At 36.2% G+C, this 23,299-nt stretch overlaps 1 protein-coding gene across 1 annotated transcript in view; it reads right to left on the bottom strand.

Annotated features, from left to right (window-relative positions):
• The window catches only part of DOK6 (docking protein 6), a 389,456-nt gene that overhangs the window by 131,478 nt on the left and 234,679 nt on the right, over positions 1-23,299 (bottom strand). Inside the window, exon 5 of the mRNA XM_084779373.1 lies at positions 21,756-21,945. Within this exon, the coding sequence (XP_084635499.1) occupies positions 21,756-21,945 (190 nt within the window). The remainder of the gene's footprint in view (positions 1-21,755; positions 21,946-23,299) is intronic.

Below are 23,299 nucleotides of genomic sequence, written 5' to 3'. Positions count from 1 at the left end.
CCTTAATTTTTCTTCTAAAATGAAAGAATTGGTCTCTTTTAAGTCCATAACTTTAAAACACTAGAGACTTGATTAGGTTTTACAGATGTCTGTGTCTCTCACTCCATGCTGTCCTTCATCTGGTACTGCAATAACTCTTTGGTATGTATCACCTCATCTCTTTCTCAAAGCAATTTAACAACCTGTGAGAAAATTTCACTTAACACAAAGAAACTGACCCACAAGGGAGTAAATAATATTCATAGGAACTGTCAGCATAGGCTTGTGTCCTGTAGATCTTATACATCCGTCTAGTAAAAACTACTCCATACCATAAGATACAAGAAATATTTGATGCAACACCTCCAGGTTTGGTCATAAATGGTTTACATTTTAGTGCTTTCTTCTGGCTAATGTGGTTTATATATATATTATTTATTAAAATAATAGCAAAAAAGAAACATGCAAGATAAATTACATTGTACAACTCATAGACAGACTTTCTATCAAGTCTTCTTAAGTTATATGCTTTTAGATAAACTTTGAGCTCCAATAAAAATGTAGTGCAGTTTATCTAAATTATATATAGATGAATACATTCATTGCATTTAAGTGTCACTGTGTAAATAAAATATTTATTATACAAAACATTTATATGTGACTTACTTGCAAAAATCCTCTTCTTTTTTTTTAAGTCTGACATTTTAAAAAAGATTTATTTATTTATTATATACACAGTGTTTTGCCTGTATGTACACCAGAAGAAGGCACCAGATCTCATTATAGATGGCTGTGAGCCACGTGTGGTTGCTGTGAATTGAACTCAGGACCTTTGGAAGAGCAATCAGTGCTCTTAACCTCTGAGCCATCTCTCCAGCCTCCCAAATCTTCTTCTTATCTGCTTATTAAGCTGCTGGAATATATTGCTGTCTACTAACTTGTTTGCAAAATGAATTTATTCACTATCCTAATATTTTCTTCTTAAAACACATTTCCTTCTAGAAATTACTTATTTGAAGGTAATATGAAAGAGATATAATCTCTGTTCTAAATTTATTTTGTCATTTTCCTATCAAATACTATTGAGAATATTAGCAAGTAAGGCAAAAGCAATCTCATTATTTAAAAAAAAATGCTAACTATCAACTTTACCACTAATATTACACTTATTAACACACACATGAAAGACAATTAGAGGTCTGAGAAACCCAAAACATTCCCACAGGGCCTTGTTTTAGCCTTTAGATGCAACCGTTTAACTATTAATGATGAATCTAAGAGAAGAATTATGCTGGGCACATAGAAGGGAATGCAGGAGTTAGCAAATGTCCCTTAACCTCAGATGTCTAGTGTAAGTGGCATTCTCCAGAGCTCTGTCACTTATTGGAAGTTTGCTCATCATGCATAATCCAAAAGGAGGTGCCACCCACTAAAAGCATTTCACAGAGAAAAAAATCTCACCTACCTCCCAGCATGTCTAAAGAGAATTGACTTTTCCCCCCACCCTATGATGGCTATTATTTCAAAAAAATTTCATTCTGATTTCAACTAAAAAAGTTAATATTAGTCTTTCTACTTTATTCTGAATTGTAGCTTGCATCCTTCAAGACGAACATGGCAATATTCATTGTGTTTTCAACATGTTCCTGCATTGAATAGATTTATTTTGTTTTTACACAAATAAAACTCATGGAATACGATAATTTCCAGAGCCCACCAAGAAGCAAAAGCCAGGGAAACATTTGTTTCTAGTATTTCTAACTTTAAATGACATTCTCTATTAGTGGGCTTGTTACCTTCTTGCATATAGTATAAAATTAGTAGTTATTTGTTTCTATGGGTGATTAATTAGAATCAATCAAGTGATGGATGTTAACTTAGCAATTTAATTCGGAAAACAATTGACAAATTAAAATGGATTAGCCAGAATTACAGGAAGCGGGTATCTGTCACTACCTTATTAAATATCTATAATATTCTTTAAGCTGTAATATCTTGGACATTAGGGACAGCTCTCCCAACTACTGCAGGTCAGGGGCAGCATCACCCCTACACCCATGCCACCTCACAGCAGATGAGGGGCAAGAACAGGTGTCCTGCACTCTAACCCTACAGTGACTGGGAGAGCTGGCCCAACTCCACACAGACTGCAATACTTGGGAGAGTGGGCCCCATTCCTTGACTGGGCAGTACAGTGGAGATGCCTCTGGAGGCCTGGGTGGGGGTAAGCCATCCACAAGAGCATGAGATCAGGAGAGCTGACCTGCCTCCTGCCATTGACAGTATTGGTTGTCCTAGCCAGAACAATGCTGGTGAGCTTGCCCTGGTGGTGTGGCTAAGGGAGAGCTGGTGAGCTAACCAGCTCAGTTACCACCCAGGTCCAGATTCAGGGCTCTGAGTTGTCCCACCTCCAAATTAGTGGGAATCATGAAAGGGCCAGTCCTGCTGATCCAAAACTGCAGGATCTCATGACACAGGGCAACAACAGCATAACCAGGAGAGGTCCAGGTGAGGATCCAATATAGATGGTATAACAGAAGTCAGAGACTTCCACGATGAGATATTTTCTTTTCTTTTTTATTTTGTTATTATGTTTCCTTTTAACATATACATTTATATTATTACACATGGGTAAAACAAACTACATACATCAGGAAGAACCACAAGACAATCAGGAATTATATAAATGTTACATTCATAGTGATTTGGCTATTTGTATTTGGCAAACTTGAAGTAAACATCTTTCCTATCTTGTTGGGTCTAAATTTCTGAATGGAGATTAATATCTCTCATATCTCATCTCTATTAACTTAATATTTTTTGTGCTTTTTTGGTCTGCTTCTGTGTGTGTGCATGCACGTGCGTGTGTGCCTGCATTTGTGTGTGCACGTGTGGGCTTGTGTGGGCATGTGTGGGCATGTGTGGGCATGTGTGGGCATATGTGTGTGTGTGTGTGTGTGTGTGTGTGTGTGTGTGTGTGTGTGTGTACGCACCTGTGCATGTGTGCATGTGTGTTGATTGTGAGGGTTGCACGGGCCACACATGGATATGAGGGGATGGGGATATGAGTTGGACCGGGAAGCATGATGTGAAACTCACAGAGAATTAAGACGAAGTTTAAAAAAAGATGTAATATCTTAAGATATAATATCGTTAAGAAATAATACAAGCATACTCTGTTTCTCAAAAGAAGTCTTTTGGATGCTATAAAAGTCAGTTGACTGGTAGTCATTATGAATATATATTAGTAAAATTTCTAGAAGCAGCTTAGTTTTAACAGTGACTAAAAATGCTGATGGTGTTTTAATCACAAAGAACAAATGATTTTATACAAATATATGTTCTCTTGTTATCATGTAAGGAATTTAATGTCATAAGAGTTTTGTATCCAAAAAGAATGAGTTTCACATGTGTCAATTATATTATAAACATTTATTTAGATACAGGTTTAAACGGAAGTGTGTGAAGAACTTGGGTTTTCTGTACATTTGTTTTCTTTGCTATTATTATTCAAATGATAACCATTTGAGGGACCTGATAGTGCCTGTGTTATAGGGAATTTGGGCATTTTTTTCTAGCTTCTATCTGAAGGATTAATTGAGTATAATATACCTCTAGAATTCTGAAAGCAGTTTGCAGAATACTGTTGGGCAACAGAAAGTAGAGGACAGGCTCAGTGCCTGCCCTGCAGGTCCCTCTACCCACTATCGGAATGCAGGCATGGGTTAATCTGCTTTCTTCCTTCAGGCAGAATATCACTTAATAGACTTTAATGCAGTTCTCAATCAACCAACCACTTAAAGTTTGTGTTACAATTCTTGACCTGTGTTTTCATTATACATTATTTTTATTTTCAAAATCTAATAATAATGTTTCCTGGTAAGTGAAGGCTTTTGTGGGATATGCCCCTTGGGCTAGTATGCAGATATAAGAGAGTATATACCATTTGAGTCTTTCTGCTTCTGGGTTAACTCACTCATTATGATCATTTCTAGCTCAATCCATTTATCCAAAAATTTTGGGAATTCCTTGTTTTTAATAGCTGAGTAGTATTCCATAGTGTATATGTACCACAGTTTCTTTATCAATTCTTCTACTGATGGACACTTAGGCTGGTTCCATGTTCTGGCTATTATGAATAAGGCTGCTATGAACATGGTTGAGCAAATTTTCTTGTTGTGTGCTGGAGCATCCTATTGGGACTCTAGATGACACAAGCATGGGAGAATGGCAAAGTAGAAGGATCCAGAGGGTCCTAGAAACCTACAAGAAAACATTATGATAGGCAGATTTGGGCAAACCCCTACTTAGATCTAGCCAATGGTCAGAACATTCTCCACAGTTGAGTGGAGAGTGGGATATGACTTTCTCATGTACTCTGGTGCCTCACATTTGACCATGTACCCTGGAGGGGGAGACCTGGTGGCACTCAGAGGAAGGACAGCAGGTTACCAAGAAGAGACTTGATACCCTATGAGCATATACAGGGGGAGGTAATCCCCCTCAGTCACAGTCATAGGGAAGAGAAATAAGGGGAAAATGGGAGGGAGGGAAGAATGGGAGGATACAAGGGATGGGATAACCATTAAGATGTAACAAGAATAAATTAATTTTAAAAAAGTAAAAAAAAAAAAGAGAGAGAGAGAGAGAGAGTAGAGGTGACAATGTGCCATCCTGGGTAAGGCTTTCACTGAACACCAAACACGTTGAAATCAGAGAACATTGAGCTAGAAGATATATGTATAAAGAATTGCCTTATAAAATAAATTGCATAAATCTAAAAAAAACAAAAAAATCTAATAATAATGTTTTGTCTATGCTATTATTTGCCTCTGAAAGCAATGAACGTCTCAATATAAATACTTGTTTTATCTACAAAAATGAAACCTAGGAAATATTAGCAGTGCTATCATATGAAGAAGAATGTTCTACCATGCTGCTTAATATAGATAGATTCAGTAATGTCTCTGGGCAAGTTGCTCTGCATTCCTGAGCTTTATTTCATTCATTTGTGATAACAAAGGCCAGAACGCTATTTTCCTAGCACTTTTGTGATACAATTTATGTGGGAACTTTCTAAGTGTCTAAAATACATTAATTTTCCTCTTTCTAATATATTTGAGTCTTCTTTGATCTACTTCATTTATAGTAATTGTATTAATGAATTCAGTAAATTTGTAGCTTTTAAAATAATCATTTAAAATCTTTCAAAAATTTTTATTTATTTATTCACTTTACATCCCAACCATAGGCCTTCCCTCCTCTCCTCCCAGCTCCACCCTCCCTCCCTCTTCCCCCTCTTTTCCCTCCCCTACTCCTCAGAAAAGGGGAGCCCTCCCTCAACCCACCCCAGCACATCAAGTTCCATCAGGACTGAGAACACCCTCTTCCTCACTTACAAATCTTAAAGACATACATTAAAAGGTAACATGGAAAGAAAAAGATCAGTTTTGAAAAACCTGATTTTGACATAACTTAAATTTTCATCACAACATCAAAAGGATCATATTTTCCATGAGAACTGAAAGAAGGGGAGGAGAGCTGTTAAATGCTGACTTCTGGACACTATATGTCTGTTGTACACATTAACTTACAGCAGCTGTGTTTGCCTTCACAAGACTTGTAAAGATAAAGACAGCCAACATTCCTGCACATATGGATGGAGGAACCACCAAGGCTGCTCTTGGATGAGCAGGTCAAATGGCTACTGAAGGTCCCTTGGGGATCTGGCCCAGGGAGGTTTTACACGTCATAGTGGATGGCCAGATACCCATGTGGTTATGTGCAGCACTAACTGGACTCATTAATAACAATAAAAAGAAGGATAAGTTTGGGAAATGTGATGGAGGGCACTGTGGGGAATCATAGGTGGATAATGTGAATTGACATGATTAAATGCATTATATTAATATAACTTCAAAATAAACAATATTGTTTGTGTGTGTGTGTGTGTGTGTGTGTGTGTGTGTGTGTGTGTGTGTGTGTATACTGATGTATGCTCTTAATAGATATGTAAGTATTCCGGATAAACTTTTTTTTTAACTTTTTTATTCTTAGCCTAGAATTTATTCAACATTAAGAGAAAATAATTTTAAAAAACCAGAAAAATAAAATACATTGGTGGACTGGGTCTGGAGAGATGACTGAGTGGATAAGGGCACTGGCTGCTTTTCCAGAGATCCTGAGTTCAATTCCCAGCACCCACATAGCAGTAAACAACTACTGGAGAGAGGGAGGGGAGAGAGAAGAGAGAGAGAGGAGAGAGACAGACAGAGAGAGAGAGAGAGAGAGAGAGAGAGAGAGAGAGAGAGAGAGAGAGAGAGAGAGACTTTATAAAACAAAACCGATTTGGCTTTTACATCTTTGTGTGAGTTTTAACATCTTTAAAAAAATAACCTAGGTTACTTAAATACATATTTATCAACCTGTAATTTTTTTGGATAGAAAACCAATATGGTGGAAAATGAAGAAACTATCATTAGAGTTAATTATACGTTTATCCCACAGGCCAGTTTTGGAAACAGAGAAGAGAAGAGAAGAGAAGAGAAGAGAAGAGAAGAGAAGAGAAGAGAAGAGAAGAGAAGAGAAGAGAAGAGAAAGCCTTGGTGGATCTGAGGTAGAGAGAATTGAAGAGGCAATGAACAACAGGTTAAGGGAAACCAACCATTGGGGAACAACTAGCTATAGTTGAAGAATAGAGGAAAAAGAAATTCTGGACCCAGGCATATGAGGTAAAAAACTGAAGGTCTTAAAGGCCAGGAGAACTTTTTTTTTCTGACTCTCTCACATGTTTACTGTCTGTCTGTCTGTCTCTGCCATTCTTAATTTTCTTTGTCTGTTCCTTCCTGGGACAACCCCAGTATTTTATTTAAACTGAAGTTCAATTGTTTTTATTACAGTTTACAATCATGATTTTTCTCATCTTTTACAATCAATAAGGCATTAAAAATCAACAAAGCAAGCGAGCAGTATAACAAGGAAATACAAACAGTTCTGTATACTCTACAATAAAGCATACAGCAAAAATCAACCAATATCCAAGCAATGGTCACCATGACCTGATTATTCTTAAACAATCATAAATTTTCCTAGGCTAAAGCAATTGTGTTTGCATGACAGTCACAGCAACAGAGCTTGAGCTAAGTATTATCTAATAAAGAAAAAACTTGACCCACTCTCAGTCCCAAACCAATAGCTGTGCTATCTAAGCCTAGGCTAACTGCTAATGGATCCTCTATTATAAAATATCTGAAAAGCACGATGTTCCAAGCCCATCTTCTATTGCTCTCAAAGCAAATTCTAAAGAAACTTTTCTACAGCTAACAGTATCTAGCCAGATACTATTATGTCAAGGTCCTAACTTTCTTTCAAGCACTTTCTGCTTGGGTGCTTACAGTCAGAGAAAAGACTATCATCTCAGCCTTTGGCTAGATGCCTTCTTTCAGCATTCTCTGTGGAAAAAAGTTTTCCCTGTGTACATTTCACTAGGGCTCATTGTCAAAGTGAGAAAGAGAAAGAAAGACAATTTTGGAAGAAAAAGCAGATTTCACAGTAATTCTAAGGCAAAATTACACCTGGATCATACATAATATTTAAAGGCAATGGTGATAAAAAAGAGACTTTTGGAACTTTGTCAAGCAAAGCCTCAACAGCTGTTCTGGATGTCTAGATTTCATGCTGGACAGCCAGAAGTCTCTTGAACTTTGTCAAGCAAAGCCTCTCTCACTTGTCCTCATGTCTGTGACATGTTTATTAATCTGACTAATTAGAAACTAAAATAAGTTAATTTGTGTGGAATTTTGACAAGGCTATGCTTATTTTATTAAAACTAACACAGTCTTTGCTCCTCAGTTCTCGTTAGTCAAGGCTTATGCAAAGGGCCTGTCACCATTGTGAACCAAATCACAGCTATGTGATGGTATTGAGGGGCATATTACCTTACTTAGAAAGTTCTTTTTACAATGGCTTTGTAAAATGGTCTAATCAATTGAGAAAATAGAGATAAACACTGCAATGTCTTTATGAGGTGACCACTTTCCTAGAGAAAGCCCCCCTGTAATTATGTTCAAGCCACATGTGTATTTTGGGATATCTGCAGCTGGTACTGTAAAACCACATCATGTTGTCTTTCAGCGTCATCTTTCTCTGTTCCTTAGATAAGTCTGTACTGTGGTGTGCATGGGCATCTGCTGATTTGTGCTACTCATAGTAGCTTTCAGAAACTTGTTTCGATGTCCATTATTATATTTGTACCTCATATCAGCACAGGAGGTAGAAAAGCAAATATATTTTTCTCAAGTTCTTATGGATGAGAAAATCAAGCCCAGGAGTGCTAATGGGGTAACGTGAGTTCACACGGAGTGTGAGTGGCTGACAGAAGCACAAGCCTCCTGAGTTGTCTGACTTGTTTTCCTCTTTAAAAAATTCTATGATTGCTGTGAGAACATTGACCCGAGCATGCCATTTATTTGAAATTATTAACCTACTTGAAAGATTTGCTATTAAGATATCCTCCACAAAGTCACTAGAAAGATATATCTGAAATTTAAATCTGTGTTTACTTGCTTGCCTTAAGAAAACTCCCTGCTGGCTATAAGATAAAGTCTGAATTTCTTTGTCATGATATAAAAGCTTCTTGGATCTGAGTTTAATCTGTCTTTCTTATGCTCTGTCTGCTGCTTTTGGCTCCTCTTTCTAAATCGCAGTGGCAACAGCAACTAAACACCTGCAGCAACAACCACACTCAGCCTAAACACCCAGCAAAGTAAACACCCACACCCAGGAAAGGTTCTTCATTCTTTATGAGTACCCAGGTTCTCTCTTTAAATAAAAAAAAAATCCAGTTCATTTTAAATTATTATTTTGGCGGGATTATGATATAATTACATAATTTCCCATTTTCTTTCCTCCCTTTAATTCTTCCCATATAACTCTCCTTGCTTTCTTTCAAATTTATGGCCTCTTTCTTTTGCCTTTTTAAAATTGTTGTTGCATACATATTTATGTCTGTATGTATATATGTGGATGTATATTATAGTATATATGACATATACATATAAATGCACACACATGCTCCTAAACACATAAATCAACCTTTTCCGTTTGTATAATGTTACTTCTGTGTACATATTTTCAGGAAAGACCATTGGATATTGGATGACCAGTCGGTATGGTCTTCCCTGGGGAAGGTCAGTTCTTCTGCTCAGTTCTCTCACTGGACGTTAAAGACTGTTCAACAAGAGGAAAATCATGCTGGAACCAGAAACACACTCAACTCCCCAGGGTGACTGAAGTCCTAGCTCCTGAAGAAGAAGAATCTACAACCACCACTTTATTAAACCAGCATTTTCTCTAACTACATTCTGAATATTTGTCTTTATGCTCACAAGGCTGAAGAAAAGTGTAGTCCTCACTACTCATCAAGGAAAAGCCCCAGGTGGCCTCAGTCCTGCACAGAGAACTGAGGCAACTAAAGAATGAAGAGACTTGGAGAAATATTCTTCCCCAGGGAAGAATATACTAATTGTTTATCTAATTGCAAATGGCCAGCCCTGAAAATATACACAAAAGTAACATTATACAGACTGATCAGGGTGTATTTATATGTTTATGAATATATGTGTATGTAACATACAAAATTTATTCTATATAAGCATATGTATAAACAAAACAGTGAAAAAGAGACGGAATTTGACAGAAAAAAAAGGTGAATTGGGGGGTGCTGAGGCAGGAAAAGGAAGGAAAAAATAATATAATTATATTATATGCCAAAAAATAAAAGAGACAATTTTTAATAGCCACAAAGAGAAAAACAGATAAAATACCTGTAACTATGTTAGACTATTGGTTATAAGGTCATCAAGATCACTCCCAGCTGTGGATACTGTGTCTACCACCATCTCTTAATTAGATGGGACAATGAATGTGTTAATTGAATCTTTGCTATAGAAATCTGTTAGCCAAGGAACTAACTTTAAGACCAGAAGATGGTGGTGGTAGTAGTTGGGAGAACAAACAGTTGTAGTATATATGAGAACTATTTCTAAGGAAAAAAAATCTCTCCTTAAAGATTGGTGTATGTGTCCAGATGAATTCAATATATAAGCCAGTGGTTGCTATTCTAGCAAAGTGTTATTGGGAGAACTAAAACCAAATGTTTGACTTTTGTTATTTTTAATATATAAAAGACTAACCAATCATTCACATATTTTATTTAGTAATATTCACATAGATAGACCATGGTGACCTTTTAGAGCCAATGGGTGTCAACTGAAGATATCATTGGTTTTTTTATTGAAGAGAGAAAAGGAAATCATTTGTGTGGTGCATGACTTCAGATCAGGTGGGCAGCCTTGTGTAAGGCTGCTTCAGGAGAGATTGATTTCAGTCGATATAATTTCCCAAAGAGTCACCATGCTTGTGTGAGAAGTAACCCTTGTCCGGAATGTCGATAGCCTTCACCTTCAGGACAAACTTTATTTCCAGCTTGCACACTAAGTGGTTGATTCTCTCTGCACTATCTTTTATCCTTGATTCAACAATTACTATCATTGCAGACGATCATTTTACCCGAGACTTTTCTGGACCCAAAATACTGCTTCTGTTACAGTTTTGGTTGTAACAACTGAAGATAAGTTAAAACACCTAAGAATCGTCAGGTGTTTCTTGCCCTTCTCCTACCTCCTTAGGACTTGTTCATTATCTGATGTGCTTCAGACCTCTACCACCACTTCTCAGGATATAGGTGGCTCAGAAACATGCAACACTTAAGAAGAAATTCTTTCCAAAATCCATGTTAGAGGCAGTCAAGGTTGGTGATAAAGGTTAATTCTCCCAAGTGGGACAGAGCAGAGTGGAAGTGATGGGGGCAGGGGTGGGGGCGGGAGGGCTGCTGAGCAAGTTTCTACCAAGGAAAAGAAAGAGGTCATGGATCTTTGTTAGAGCTTAAGGCCAGACTCTTGGGGTGTCCACTCAGTATCTCTTCAGAGCTGACTGCCCGATGGCTTCCGATCTTTTCTTTATAAAGGGAGTATTTTCAGTGAAGGCTTCTTTTTCCCTCCTAAACTACTGCTCATTTCATAGAATAGGTGGAGGGAAAAAAAGCCTTTTAGATCATTCCTTTGGAATCCTTCTTCTGTTATCTTGAGCTATTGTTGCATTACAAATTTCCTACTGGTGGAACTGTGACATACAATCGGGAAGCATGGCACACTTGGGAGTTTCTTAGAGAGAAAACGACATGAAGGTAACATGGAAAATAGATTTAAGACCTTATCAGAGGTATGGGTGTCACAGAGGCATTGATTCCTACCAAATATGTCACACACGATTTTTGTCTCACCCTCCCTCATAGTTGGAGGAGTTGGACAAGGCAGTGTTCTAGATAGTGAGTCATTCAAAGAAGTCATATGTATTATCTATGTGCCAGAACATTTAAGTGATTTTTATCAGTTATCTCAGGCTGCTATAAAAAATGGGTATGGGTCCTAGACAGTGGAGCTTTGATTTTTCACAGTTCTATGGTAGCCTGAGTTCAGCAGTGAGCATAATTGGGTTCTAACTCAAGCTTTGGCTTTGCTTCTAGGTGGCCACTTTCATTGTCTTCACATGGATTTTTTTCTGTGTACTGCATAGAAGAGGAGAGACATCTCTTTTTCCCTCTTTGTATATAGATAATCATGAGTCCTACTGCATCATGACCTTATGTAACTTAATTTACTTTGTAATGGTTTCATCCCCACTCTGATGATTCAGAGGGCAATGAATTTTAGAGACACATGATTTAATCCATAACACTTACTAGAGATTTTACCTGTCCTATTACCAGACTAGAAGTGATCTAGACTGTTTGAACTTCATTATTACAACAGACTCAGCTCTTTAATCCCTCTGCCCTGGCAATTTTTTCATGTCTGTATCATATTAGTGTGATTGACAGACATACTTTACTATATTTAGCCATTGAATATTATGTTGGAATCATCATCATTTTAAACAGCACTGCATAATTTAACTTATTTACCTAATATGTAAACCTCATGGAATTTCTCTTACTTGAACCTTAACACTGTACTGTGGCCATATAGTCATCTCTATTAGTCCTTGAGCTCTGCAAGGCCAGTTTGTGTGTTTCTCATCTTAATTCTCTAGTTCTTATTGTGGAACCTGCTGAATGAATATCAACAGTTCAGAAAATAAGTCAGGCTTTTGTTTAATAACATAATTCAATCATGGTATCTATTTGGACTAATTATATAGTACAAAGGAATGGAGAGGGATATAATGTGAAAAAATCATAACAAAAGGAGCATGTTAGACAAAGTCTTTTAGAAACAGTGATTTTTTTTTGGAGTATCTAATTTGGTAAATCTCTTGCTATGATAATAGAACGATTTTCCCCCATAGGATAAAGCATTTATTAAGTGCCTTAGGAAACCATTCTTATCACGAAATTGAGGCTCTGATCTTAATTTTTGCTCCATTAACTCTAAAGTTCAATACATTTTTATTGAACCCACACATGCTTTAGTGTGAATTGCTTTTCACTAATTGGTCTATGGGGATCACAGTGACAGATTTGTTCTTCCTTTTAGGCTTTTTAATTTTCCTTCAGAAAGTTCCTAAACTTTGCTAATAGTCATTAAGACAAAGAGTGATTTCTAGACTCACAGGAGTAAAAATCAATAGGATGACCCTTAAATTTCTGGACTGATCTTCCCACCTGGTATACACTCACTACTCATGTCTACCGGGACAATGATGGAACACACTGGGTGATCCATCCACCAGATAGATGTGCAGAGTTTTTTATGCATCACCATTTCTGAAGCTGGCGTTGTAATGTTTTGTAGTATCAGAGGTATCTACGCTGCACTGTGTTATATTTTCTTTCTTTCAGGGATGAGGATCACATAGTTGATGTCACAGACACGAAATAAAATTGTCCTTAGGTTGATTGGAACATATACCCTCAGTAGTTACTGTTGAAAATATGTATCTTCAGCATCCTTTGATGGATATAAAATGCATCAAAGAGTACAGGATTTACAGAACAGACACCAATAATTCAGACAGCCTTTCTCTCTTTTTTTACCCTTTTATTGATTCTTTGTGAGTTTTACATTATGCACCCCAGTCTGGCTCATCTTCCCATCACCCTTGTACCACTACCCAAGATAAAATAAAATAAAATAAAATAAAATAAAATAAAATAAAATAAACCCCCACACACACAGAGCCAGAGAGAGAGAGAGAGAGAGAGAGAGAGAGAGAGAGAGAGAGAGAGAGAGACAGAGACAGAGACAGAGACAGAGACAGAGACAGAGACAGAGACAGAGACAGAGACAGAGACAGAGAGGGGAGGGAAACAAAAAAACAAAGCATAGAAAACATCTCATCATGGAGGTTTTAAAGTATGTCACAGTCTGTCTCACAGTGTTTTCCCCTGATCACATACCTTCTCTTTCTAATGATCATTTTAATGAGTCATTGGTCAGCTTCAGTCGAGGCCTCTGGCATCTGTGACACCATCAATATTTTATCTTCACTGGGGCTCCTTTCTGTTATCTTGTTGTCTTGCAGCTTTGGATCATCAGGACTGGCCTTTTCATACATCTCAACCATCCACAGATGATATGGATTTTGGGTTAGGCCCACTCAGAGCCCTGTGTCTAGGCCTGGGTGGTAGCTGAGCTATTCAGTGCACTGGTTCTCCCTTATCCACTACACTGCCAAGGCAAGCTCTCCGGCCCTGCTCTGGCTAGGCCACCCAATGATTTCAATATCAGAGGCAGGTCAGCTCTCCTTCTGTAATTCTCTTGGGGCCAGATTTCCTGCACCCAGGCCTCCAGAGCCTTCTCCACTGTGCTCCCAACCAATGAGTTGTCTCTTTGCCCATAACCAGGGGGTCAACTTCTCTTTTATAAACACAAGAATCCCATTAGTACCCTTGTGGTGAAACTTCTATTTTGAGAGAAAGCATAAGCAAAGGTGCAGATGATTCTGGGTTTGTTTAGAAGATCTGGACTAGAAATTTTTCGGTAATTTAAACATTATGCAGATTGTTTTCAATGCTCAAACACCCAAATCTAAAATATTCAAAATACTGAAACTTTTTCTGCATTATGTATGTGCTCAAAAAGTTTCAAATGTTGAACTATGTGAACTGGTAATGAAATTGAGATTACTTCACTTGTAAATTTACAGATATTCCAAAATATGTGCATACCCCAAGATTTCAAGAACTTCTAATGTCAAGATTTCAATAGGTGTGTCCTCAATCTGTACAGAGATTATACACAATAAAACTCATATTATATATTCATATATTATGCTTCTTTCATGATTTCATACCATCTTTAAGTGTTATTTGTTTTACCTTTTCTTTTTAACTGCTGCTTGGAAAGACAGGCTTTCTTCTCTTTATACCCCTAATCAAAAAAGTATAGGGGTAAGTAAAACTTGTCTATGGAATAGTGGAATCTTTAATTACATAATGCAGTATTTGTTTTTACTAACAACCTTTTAATAGGAACCATACTGCAGTATTTCTTTCTTTTTTCTCATTTTTAGTTGTTAAAAATTAGGAAGCAGATTTTCTTCAATCTTCTAAATGCAGGTATATTATCAAATTTAGTGAGACATATACCTGGAACACCAGTTTTGTTGTATTAAGCATTGTAATTAAATAAAAAGAGTTTATTTTCAGCAATAATTTTATAAAGCATGATTTAAGTCCGCTTGAAATTTGTCATTCAGGCATTGGCACTCATTTGGATTTTCACTTTCCATATTTATGCAGTTATGTGAAGTGAAATTGCCATATCAGCACTTTGAAAAGTAATGTTGTCTTTCACAGGAAAAAAATGTGAGCGTAATCAGGAGGCCTGTGACTTATTCTGCAGGTCTGGTAAATTTGTGATATTTTTGGAAAACAAGATTGCATGAAAAATTGGTTGGTTCTTCTGCTCTTAAAATGCAAAGTTACAATCATGGTGAAAGAGCAATTGCTTCAAGCTGTTGAGAGAATAGAAATGAGAGGCCTCTCAAGTGCTGTGACTCACCAAACAAACAGGGTTTTCTTTGTTTCCCTTCAGCAGGCTTTACCAGGGCATGAGCTTCCTGAGGCTCAGGAGGTGTGATTATAACCATGAGGACAAGTGAGCTAAGCTATCCCCCAGGATCAATGATTGAATACCATGGCTACTGTTGATTTCCATGGCTTCATGGCACAATTGTATTGATTAGTATGTTTGAAAAGGGCTGTCACTTAGAGAAGTACTTTGACTTATGCAATTTGGTACTTTCCAGTGGAGCTAGTACACACACACACACACATACACACACACACACACACACACACACACACACACACACACACACACACACACACACAAACAATGCAACAGGATAATAAAAATCTTAATTTATATAAGACTAGAAAATTCTAAGTTTCTGTCTTAGGATTTCTGGGATGACTGGTTGGATCCCACCCACAGGTCTGCTCACTAGACAACCTCCAGATTCATTTCCCAGGGAATACAGTGTCTCATCCTTATTTCTGTTAGTTAAACATGGACTAAATCTCCTAGCCTTGGTTCTCTTTAACCAGAATAAATATACAAAGCTATGATCAACATTTCAATCTCTAAAGGAAAAATAGAAGTTAACTATGTACAAAAAGACAAATCTCCAATGTCAAAGCCAAGTAAAATAGAAAATAAAAACAAAGAAAATGAGATGTCAAGTGGCTATATTAAAAAAAGAAGGCCTTGAATCTCAAGTGTTAATGCTTGTATTCTTGGGGCAAGAAAAGCACTCTCTTTTACTGTTAGTAGGTGTATGAATATATATACTTTATTTGAGAACAATTTGCTATACTGTAAAGAACTTTTAAAAATCTCAAATGCTTAGACTCCTTAATTCTTTTAAAGCCCCTGTTAAGAATATAATGAGAATTTGCAATTCTTACAATAGATGGTTCTTGTGATAATATTTATTAAAATTTATTTTTAAAATATAGTCTGTGAAGTTAATAATGTGCATAGCTTTATACTCAGGTACTCTAATACCACTATAATCTAGATTGTAAAGTATTCTCAATACAATGTTAAGAAAAATGAGTTATAAGTATTTTTATTTAAGTTTGTTTTAAAATATGTTTCATCTCAAGAGGGAAATATTATGGGTGATTTTTATGCCTTTTCTTTTCCATTTCTATCTGCAAAACATATTAACTTTTGAGATCAGACAAAGTAAAATAATAAAATAAATCTCAAAAAAGGAAAAATGGAATTTATTACAAAAATTTTTAAAGTTCAAAACTGCTCAGGTTGTGGAAATATATTTGTAATCTCAATTTACTGACATGGGAGTAAAGATTTGGCCAAACCCATTGCCTTAAGATACCTGGCTTGTAGAATAACACAAGAAGTCTCTCTCTTCTTTAGAGCCATTCTTTTCGGATAAGGTATTTTGTAATTAAAGCTCAAATATTCAAGCAGTATGAAGAAATATAAATCTCTTCCTACTTTCTTTCCTCATAGGTTTTTACTTGAGGAAGTTTGGGATGCAACTCGCACACAATAAAATGCAAATATACAATACTTAGTTAACAATTTCATAATTTTCAACAAATCAAGCTGGAAGACATCAGTACTATGTAAGAATCTCCCATTTGGTACTCATCAGGAAAGGGTTATAGGGAGCAGCTGAGGCTTGGTACAATGAGAGGCCAAGAGAGGCTGTGGGTTAAGGAGCAGCTTCAGCAATATCGGAGATACCAGGATTATGAGACATCGGCAAAGAGCAGTGGCAGATGTGGAATGTAGCTGGCTTGAGCCTACTAGACAATCTACATGTTTGTGGAGAGCAGAGCCAGAGACATAGAACTAACTGTCTGAGCTCTTTGGTACCCAGAAGGCCATGAGTAACTTTCACATATTAGACATCAAGTTATACTGCTAGCCTTTGGCTTTGCTTGTGTGTCATAATTTTTGTTCCCTTATCCTTTCCTCTTGCAATAAAAAGCATGCAGCTTTTTAAAAATTTTTACAATAGCCAACAGTAAAAAGACTGAAGTCTTAGAAAGATCTTGAACTTTATATATTGAAAAATTTAAAGACTGACTTTTAAAAATTGGACTATTTCCAACTGGGATATTACAATGGGATCTCAGGGATAAGAAAGGAAAAGGGAACAGATTGTAGTAATATGTTTGTATGACAAACTTGACAATGAATGGACTGCCCTCTTTCCGTGTATGTACAAGTTTTGCTAACTTGACATTAACCAGGATATACCTGAAAAGAGGGAATTTCAATCCGATTGGCTTGTGGTCACGCCTGCTGTGCATTTTCTGGATTGATGATTGATTTGGGAGAGCCCTGTCAGAGCTGTCTGTTGGGAGGCATGTATAAGAAATGAAACTGAGAGTTTTTAAGCAGTGCTCCCCTTGAGACTTTGTTTCACTACTGCCAGGCTCCTGCTTAAATTCCTGCCTTGGCTTCCACTAATGATATACCATGATATAGCATTAATTATAACCCAAAATAAGCCCTTTGCTCTCCTCACCACTTTGGCTAGTGTTTTCTCAGAGCAAGACAACAAACTGGAACATCCTTAAATTTTTAAAAATATAATTATTCAGATTATAACCCAATTGTTATCCCCTCACTTGTATCCTGTTCCCATCCATCCTCACTCCATCTTTGCCCTATTCTCCTCCCCTAGACCTCTGACAGAAGAGGACCTCCACCCCTACCACAGGACCACAGCATATCAGGTCTCATCTGGATGGCCTGCTTCCCGGAACTTCCTCTCTGTGCACCCCAGGCCTCCTCACCAAGAGTAAGTGATCAAATTGCGGCCACCAGAGTTCCTGTCAGAGGAAGTCCCAACTTTTCCCACAACCATGGATATTGAGCTGTCTATTGGCTAGATATGAACAGGGTTCTAGGCTTATTGCATGCATTGTCCGTGGTTGGTGCGCCAGTTTGTGCACGGTCCAGACGACCAAGTATGATGTGGACCTAGACCCACTGCTCAGATGTAATAGCACAGTCTCTTATGGATTCCATGTGTGGAGAGTGGGGACTACATTGGACATGCATTCTCGCCACCGAACTTAGATCACTTCCTCCTGGAAAGATGGCCTTACCAGGATACAGAGGAAGAGGTGACAGGTAGTACAGATGAGACTTGATAACCTTAATTTTTTTTAAATAAGTGAGCAAATGAATTGAAATAACAATTCTCAAAAGAATTTTAAATGGAAAAAATAAATAAAAATCATATTAGTTATAGAGAAATAAAAATAAAAATTATATTGAAATTCTATTTCACACATCAGAATGGCTATTATTAAGGAAAGAAATAACAAATATATTGAAAATGTGGGAAAAATTATCCCCCACTGTGAACTGGAATGTAATTAGAGGAAATAGTATCGAAATCAGTATAAAGGTGGGAATACACCTAAAAGAATATAAGTCAGCAAACTATGGAAACCTGCCCATGTGTACTTCATTGGTAATTGCCAAGCTATGCAATCAACATAGATGCTAATCAACAGATATATAAATAACACAGCATATATACATATATAACCATATATATGCTTATATATTATGTAGATGTGCACATACACAATGGAGTTATAGTCAACCATAAAGAATACAATTATGCCATTTTTAGGAAATTTGATAGAACTGAAAATCATTAAGTGTAATAGTTGGACTCAGAAATACAAATGTCACATTTTCTATGTATAGAAGAAAATCTTTAAAATTATTAAAATATGAAGTAAACCATGTGGGGAAAGGAATAGAACTAGTGAGAGGTGGAGAATGGGAAGACAAGACAGAATATGGTGAAATTAATATGAGCAAAATACACCATATGATGTTTGAAATGGCTTACTTAAGCCTACCATTTTGTATAATAAATATTTGTTAAAAAAGAATTAAATAATATATTATGTACAATGTGGTGTTTTGAGACATGCATATGCCATGAAATGGTTAAATGGAGCCAATTAACAAATTCATTGCATTAAAAATAATTTTTAATAATGAAAACATTTAGAATTTCAGGATACAGAATATTATAGTTACCTGAAAAGTCCATTTGTGCACATTAGCAGTGTATTATCCATAGACTTCAAATTTTCTGTCTTTCTGTCTGTATGAATTGGTTTTGATCATAGAACGTTGTATAAATGGACTCATATGTGTGGCTTAAAATAATGTTTATTGTCTTAGTTTTTGTGTAGTGCTATTAAAAGAGTTATTATATTAAATAACAGTACTATAATTTGTGTATCCAGTCACACTTGCTATAAGTTGCATTGTCACCTTTTTTACTATTATACAGAAAGATACTATGAGCATACAGATATGAGTATTATTTTAAAAATAAATTTGTAGTAGTAAAATTTCAGTATTATATGATGCAGATAAAAACTGGCAAAGGATTTCTGAAAATTGTGTGCTAGCTTTCACTCACATTGCCAGGAGAATTAGAAAAACATAATGTGAACACTGTAAATGAAATGAAAAATTTGAATAACTAGTACACAGTAAGAATTACTATTTGTTATCTAAATTATTGAGCCTATCAAAGGTAGGACACAGAGGACTAGAAGGGCCTACATCAGGAAGGTAGGGATGGGGAAAATGAAGAAAAACAATCCAATAATTCCAGTAAGTCGTCCATGAAAAAAGTTTTTGAGAAAGTCTCACTGTGTATGTGGCTCTGACTGACCTGTGGTTCACTCACTACACTAAATTGGCCTTGAACTCAGAGATTACAAGTATGAACCATTCTGCCCAGCAAGAATAGTTTTTAAGTGTATGTCTACGTGTTTACATGTGAATTCTCCTTTTCACACAAGTTCATGTGTTACTATGGTGTGTGTGTGTGTGTGTGTGTGTGTGTGTGTGTGTGTGTGTGTGTGTGTACAGGTGCTAGTAAACAACTTTGGGTGTTCAAATCAATGATCTCCTTTGAGAATGGCTCTTTCACTAACGCAGCCCACTTAGGTTAGACATGGGAACCACAGATCCTCACGTGTCTCTGTCTCTTAAGAACTTGGATTATGGGCACAGATCCTGATGCTCAAGTTTTTTGTGTTGCTTGCTTTTGCTTTTTTTGTTTGTTTGTTTGTTTATGTTTTTGGTATGCATGTTTTTTTTACTGTTGTGTGTCCTGGAATTGAAATCAGGTATTCATGCTTGTGAGTTAAGCACTTTAAAGATGAGTTATGATAGATATTGTTTTACATTCAGAATTTTAGACTCCCCAAGATAGGAAAGATGTTCTTTTCAAGGTTGCCAAACACAAATAGCCAAAACACTATGAATGTAACATTTAGATAATTCCTGATTGATTCATGGCTCTTCTTGCTGTAGGTCATTTATTGTATATATATGTAATAATGTAAATTTATGTGTTAAAATAAATAAAAATAATATCAAACTAATTTTAAGTTTAGTAAACAATAATTATTTTAGATGAGTGACTCTTTAAAAGATTATCATCTCTTTTTACAATGTTATAATCTTAAAGCATTGTACATGTTTAAAATGTTCTTTATGTTGAAATTTTATTTTCAGCTGTTATGCAAAATGGTCATTATAGTGTCTAGAATTTCTAGACAGAAAGGGATAGATAATTGAGTGAGCTCAGAATTATTAAGTACAGACAAGATTCTAGACTCTTCAGAGAAATCCACATGGAAAGTAATATTTCCTGGTTTTAAAAGCATTTCATCTAGAAAACTTACTTCAGTTCAGAGAATTTTGTTCTTAGAATTTAAGAGACATGTGACCTACCTATGATAAATATTATTAGAACTCAACTATATCCAAATATTTAAACATTTGATCAGAAGAAAGTTATGAATTAAAGTTGCTATGCCAATACATTGGAACCCAGCCATAATTTTTGTTTAAGACTATGAATTCATGTGAAAAGTGTACTAAATCAGTTCTGACCTGGAAAGGCTGAAGTATTACCCATCATCTTAAACCTAGGCTGAAGATAGAGCTCACCAGCCTGGGCACTCACACATGTGTGAGACCTTGAGTTATTAGGAAAAAATCCTAAATAAGTCGCACATTAGGTGTATATGCTTCTGAAGAGGTCTAAGGATTAAAAATGTTACTTTGGTTGTAGGAAGCTCATGTCTATGAGTAATAATTGTGAAGATTCTATTTCTGGTATCTTTGGGCATCAGATATATGCTTTAATGAAGAGGTCAGCCTTTTTGCTTTATGACAATTGTGGCTATGCCAAGATTTCTTCAGTCATTTTGAATCTTATCTTAATCATTAATGTTCCTAGTATAACACTAGGATGGATTAATTGTGTATCTTATCTGAAACCTAAAACGTAAAACACAAATAATTTAAAAATAGCATTTAAATATCATTTGCTTTTACTAAACTCACAAAATAATGCAAGCAAGGACACATTTATTGTATAGAAATATTAATGCATGAAAATGTGTCAAAATTAGTATAACATTTTAATACTTCATATTATTAAAACAGCTTGATGTACATGTATGAGACTGAAGTTATTTTTTACTGGAGTAAATAACCTGCAATATCATTAGTAACAATTTTCAAGTCATTAATAAGAAACTGAAGAGATTCATATTTGTTAACTTTGGCCTTTTATAAAGATAATGGTTATACCAGGCAATGGCAGAGAGAATTTCTTTCATAGGACATGGTTACATGCCTGCTCCACTTTTGTCACGAATTGGAACTTACCTTCCTGATTCAAAGGTGAACCACGTTGAATCCCGACCATATCTCCTCAGCGAGCTAAGAGGCCACATTACCAGCTTGACCTTGGCATTGTGGATATCCCAGAGATAGATATTCTCATGAGTGATCTGCATTGTGCATTCACCATAAATATCCAAGTTGGGTGTAGGCATAAGATAAACATTGAATCGCTCTACAAAGAGACCAAAAGCATGGGGAAATAATCAGTGAAGTGTTCTCAAGTCCTTGGTAACACTAATGTACACTGCAAAACTCTATTTCTATTTTTAATGAAGAAAGAAGTTCGCTAAGCTATCATCACTCATCATTCACTCTCTGATTGTACAAAACTGTATTGTATACATGCTCTATGCTGAGGATTGTATAATGGTTACATTGTACCATTGAAACATTAGGGTAAAAGCTAAATAAAATCTCTTCCCAAAAGCTGCCTGCCCTGCTTCTTCACACAATCAGCTGGTTACTATAAACACAACTTTTTCAAGAAATGTCTTTTATTTAAGAAACACTGAATCAGTTTCATCTTTGTGAGCTGAAGTACTTAATGCAAATCAGATGACTCCCTAACTACTTAAGCACAAGAAAATAATTCAATGTGCATGTAAAAACACTGGTCAGAGTCTGCATACGGTAATTGTAGATATTCATTACTATCTTCTACAAAACTTAAGACATGCCATTGCCAAGCAAACTAAAGATATATAATTTCTTTCATTCAGGTTTATTTTACAGTTGAAATCCTATTATTAGGCAGTGACTCTAAACCTTGCTTTGTAATTTTCTGTGCATCTCCAAGGCTATTGCAGAGTTCTGCAGCCCTTGATTCCTATTTAAATGCATTGAATGCACTTTATTTCAGAAAAAAATAGTTTGTAAGTTCCAGGAAGTAAAGAAATTGCTATAAAGTGCTGTATGAAATAGTGTGCTTCCTAGCAGCATTTCCTTGGTTTATAGTAAGTGATCAATATATATCTTTCAAGACATGAATAAAGTAAATACATAATGAATAGAAGATGTGAAAATTGAGGAAAAATGAAAAATAATATCATGATAAGAAGTTCAAGAATTACTGGCAGTGAGTCCTCTGCACATTATAAACTTAATTGTGGAGAGTGCTGAAGAAGCAATGTGGTTGAATTAATTATTTTGAAAGGCACACTAAGGCAGCTGCAGCTAGAAGACACATTTTGGAATGTGTTACTATCCATCATGGTGCCATGTTCTTATATACTGATTGTTTGCTGGTGCTCAGTGGGAATTGTTTGGATAACAAGAATTTTTTTCTGGCAGGTATTGTACCAAGTAAGGATTCTGGAGGCGATGAATAATATTCAGATTCCAAGTGGGTTAAATTAACTTGAGCACAAAGGTTTGATCCTAGATAGGCACATGGCCCATGTTTATACTCAGTTCTAGATTTTTTTTTTTTTAAGTTTTGGCAGCCTGCTACTAAGAAGAGACTTGATACCCTATGAGCACATACAAGGGGAAGAGGTCCCCCTCAGTCACAGTCATAGGGGAGGGGA

This window comes from Acomys minous, assembly GCF_964271855.1.
Source record: "Acomys minous genome assembly, chromosome: 4".
NCBI classification, from domain to species: domain Eukaryota; kingdom Metazoa; phylum Chordata; class Mammalia; order Rodentia; family Muridae; genus Acomys; species Acomys minous.
Note: the sequence above shows the minus strand (reverse complement) of the source record. Positions and strands in the feature narration are given on the sequence as shown.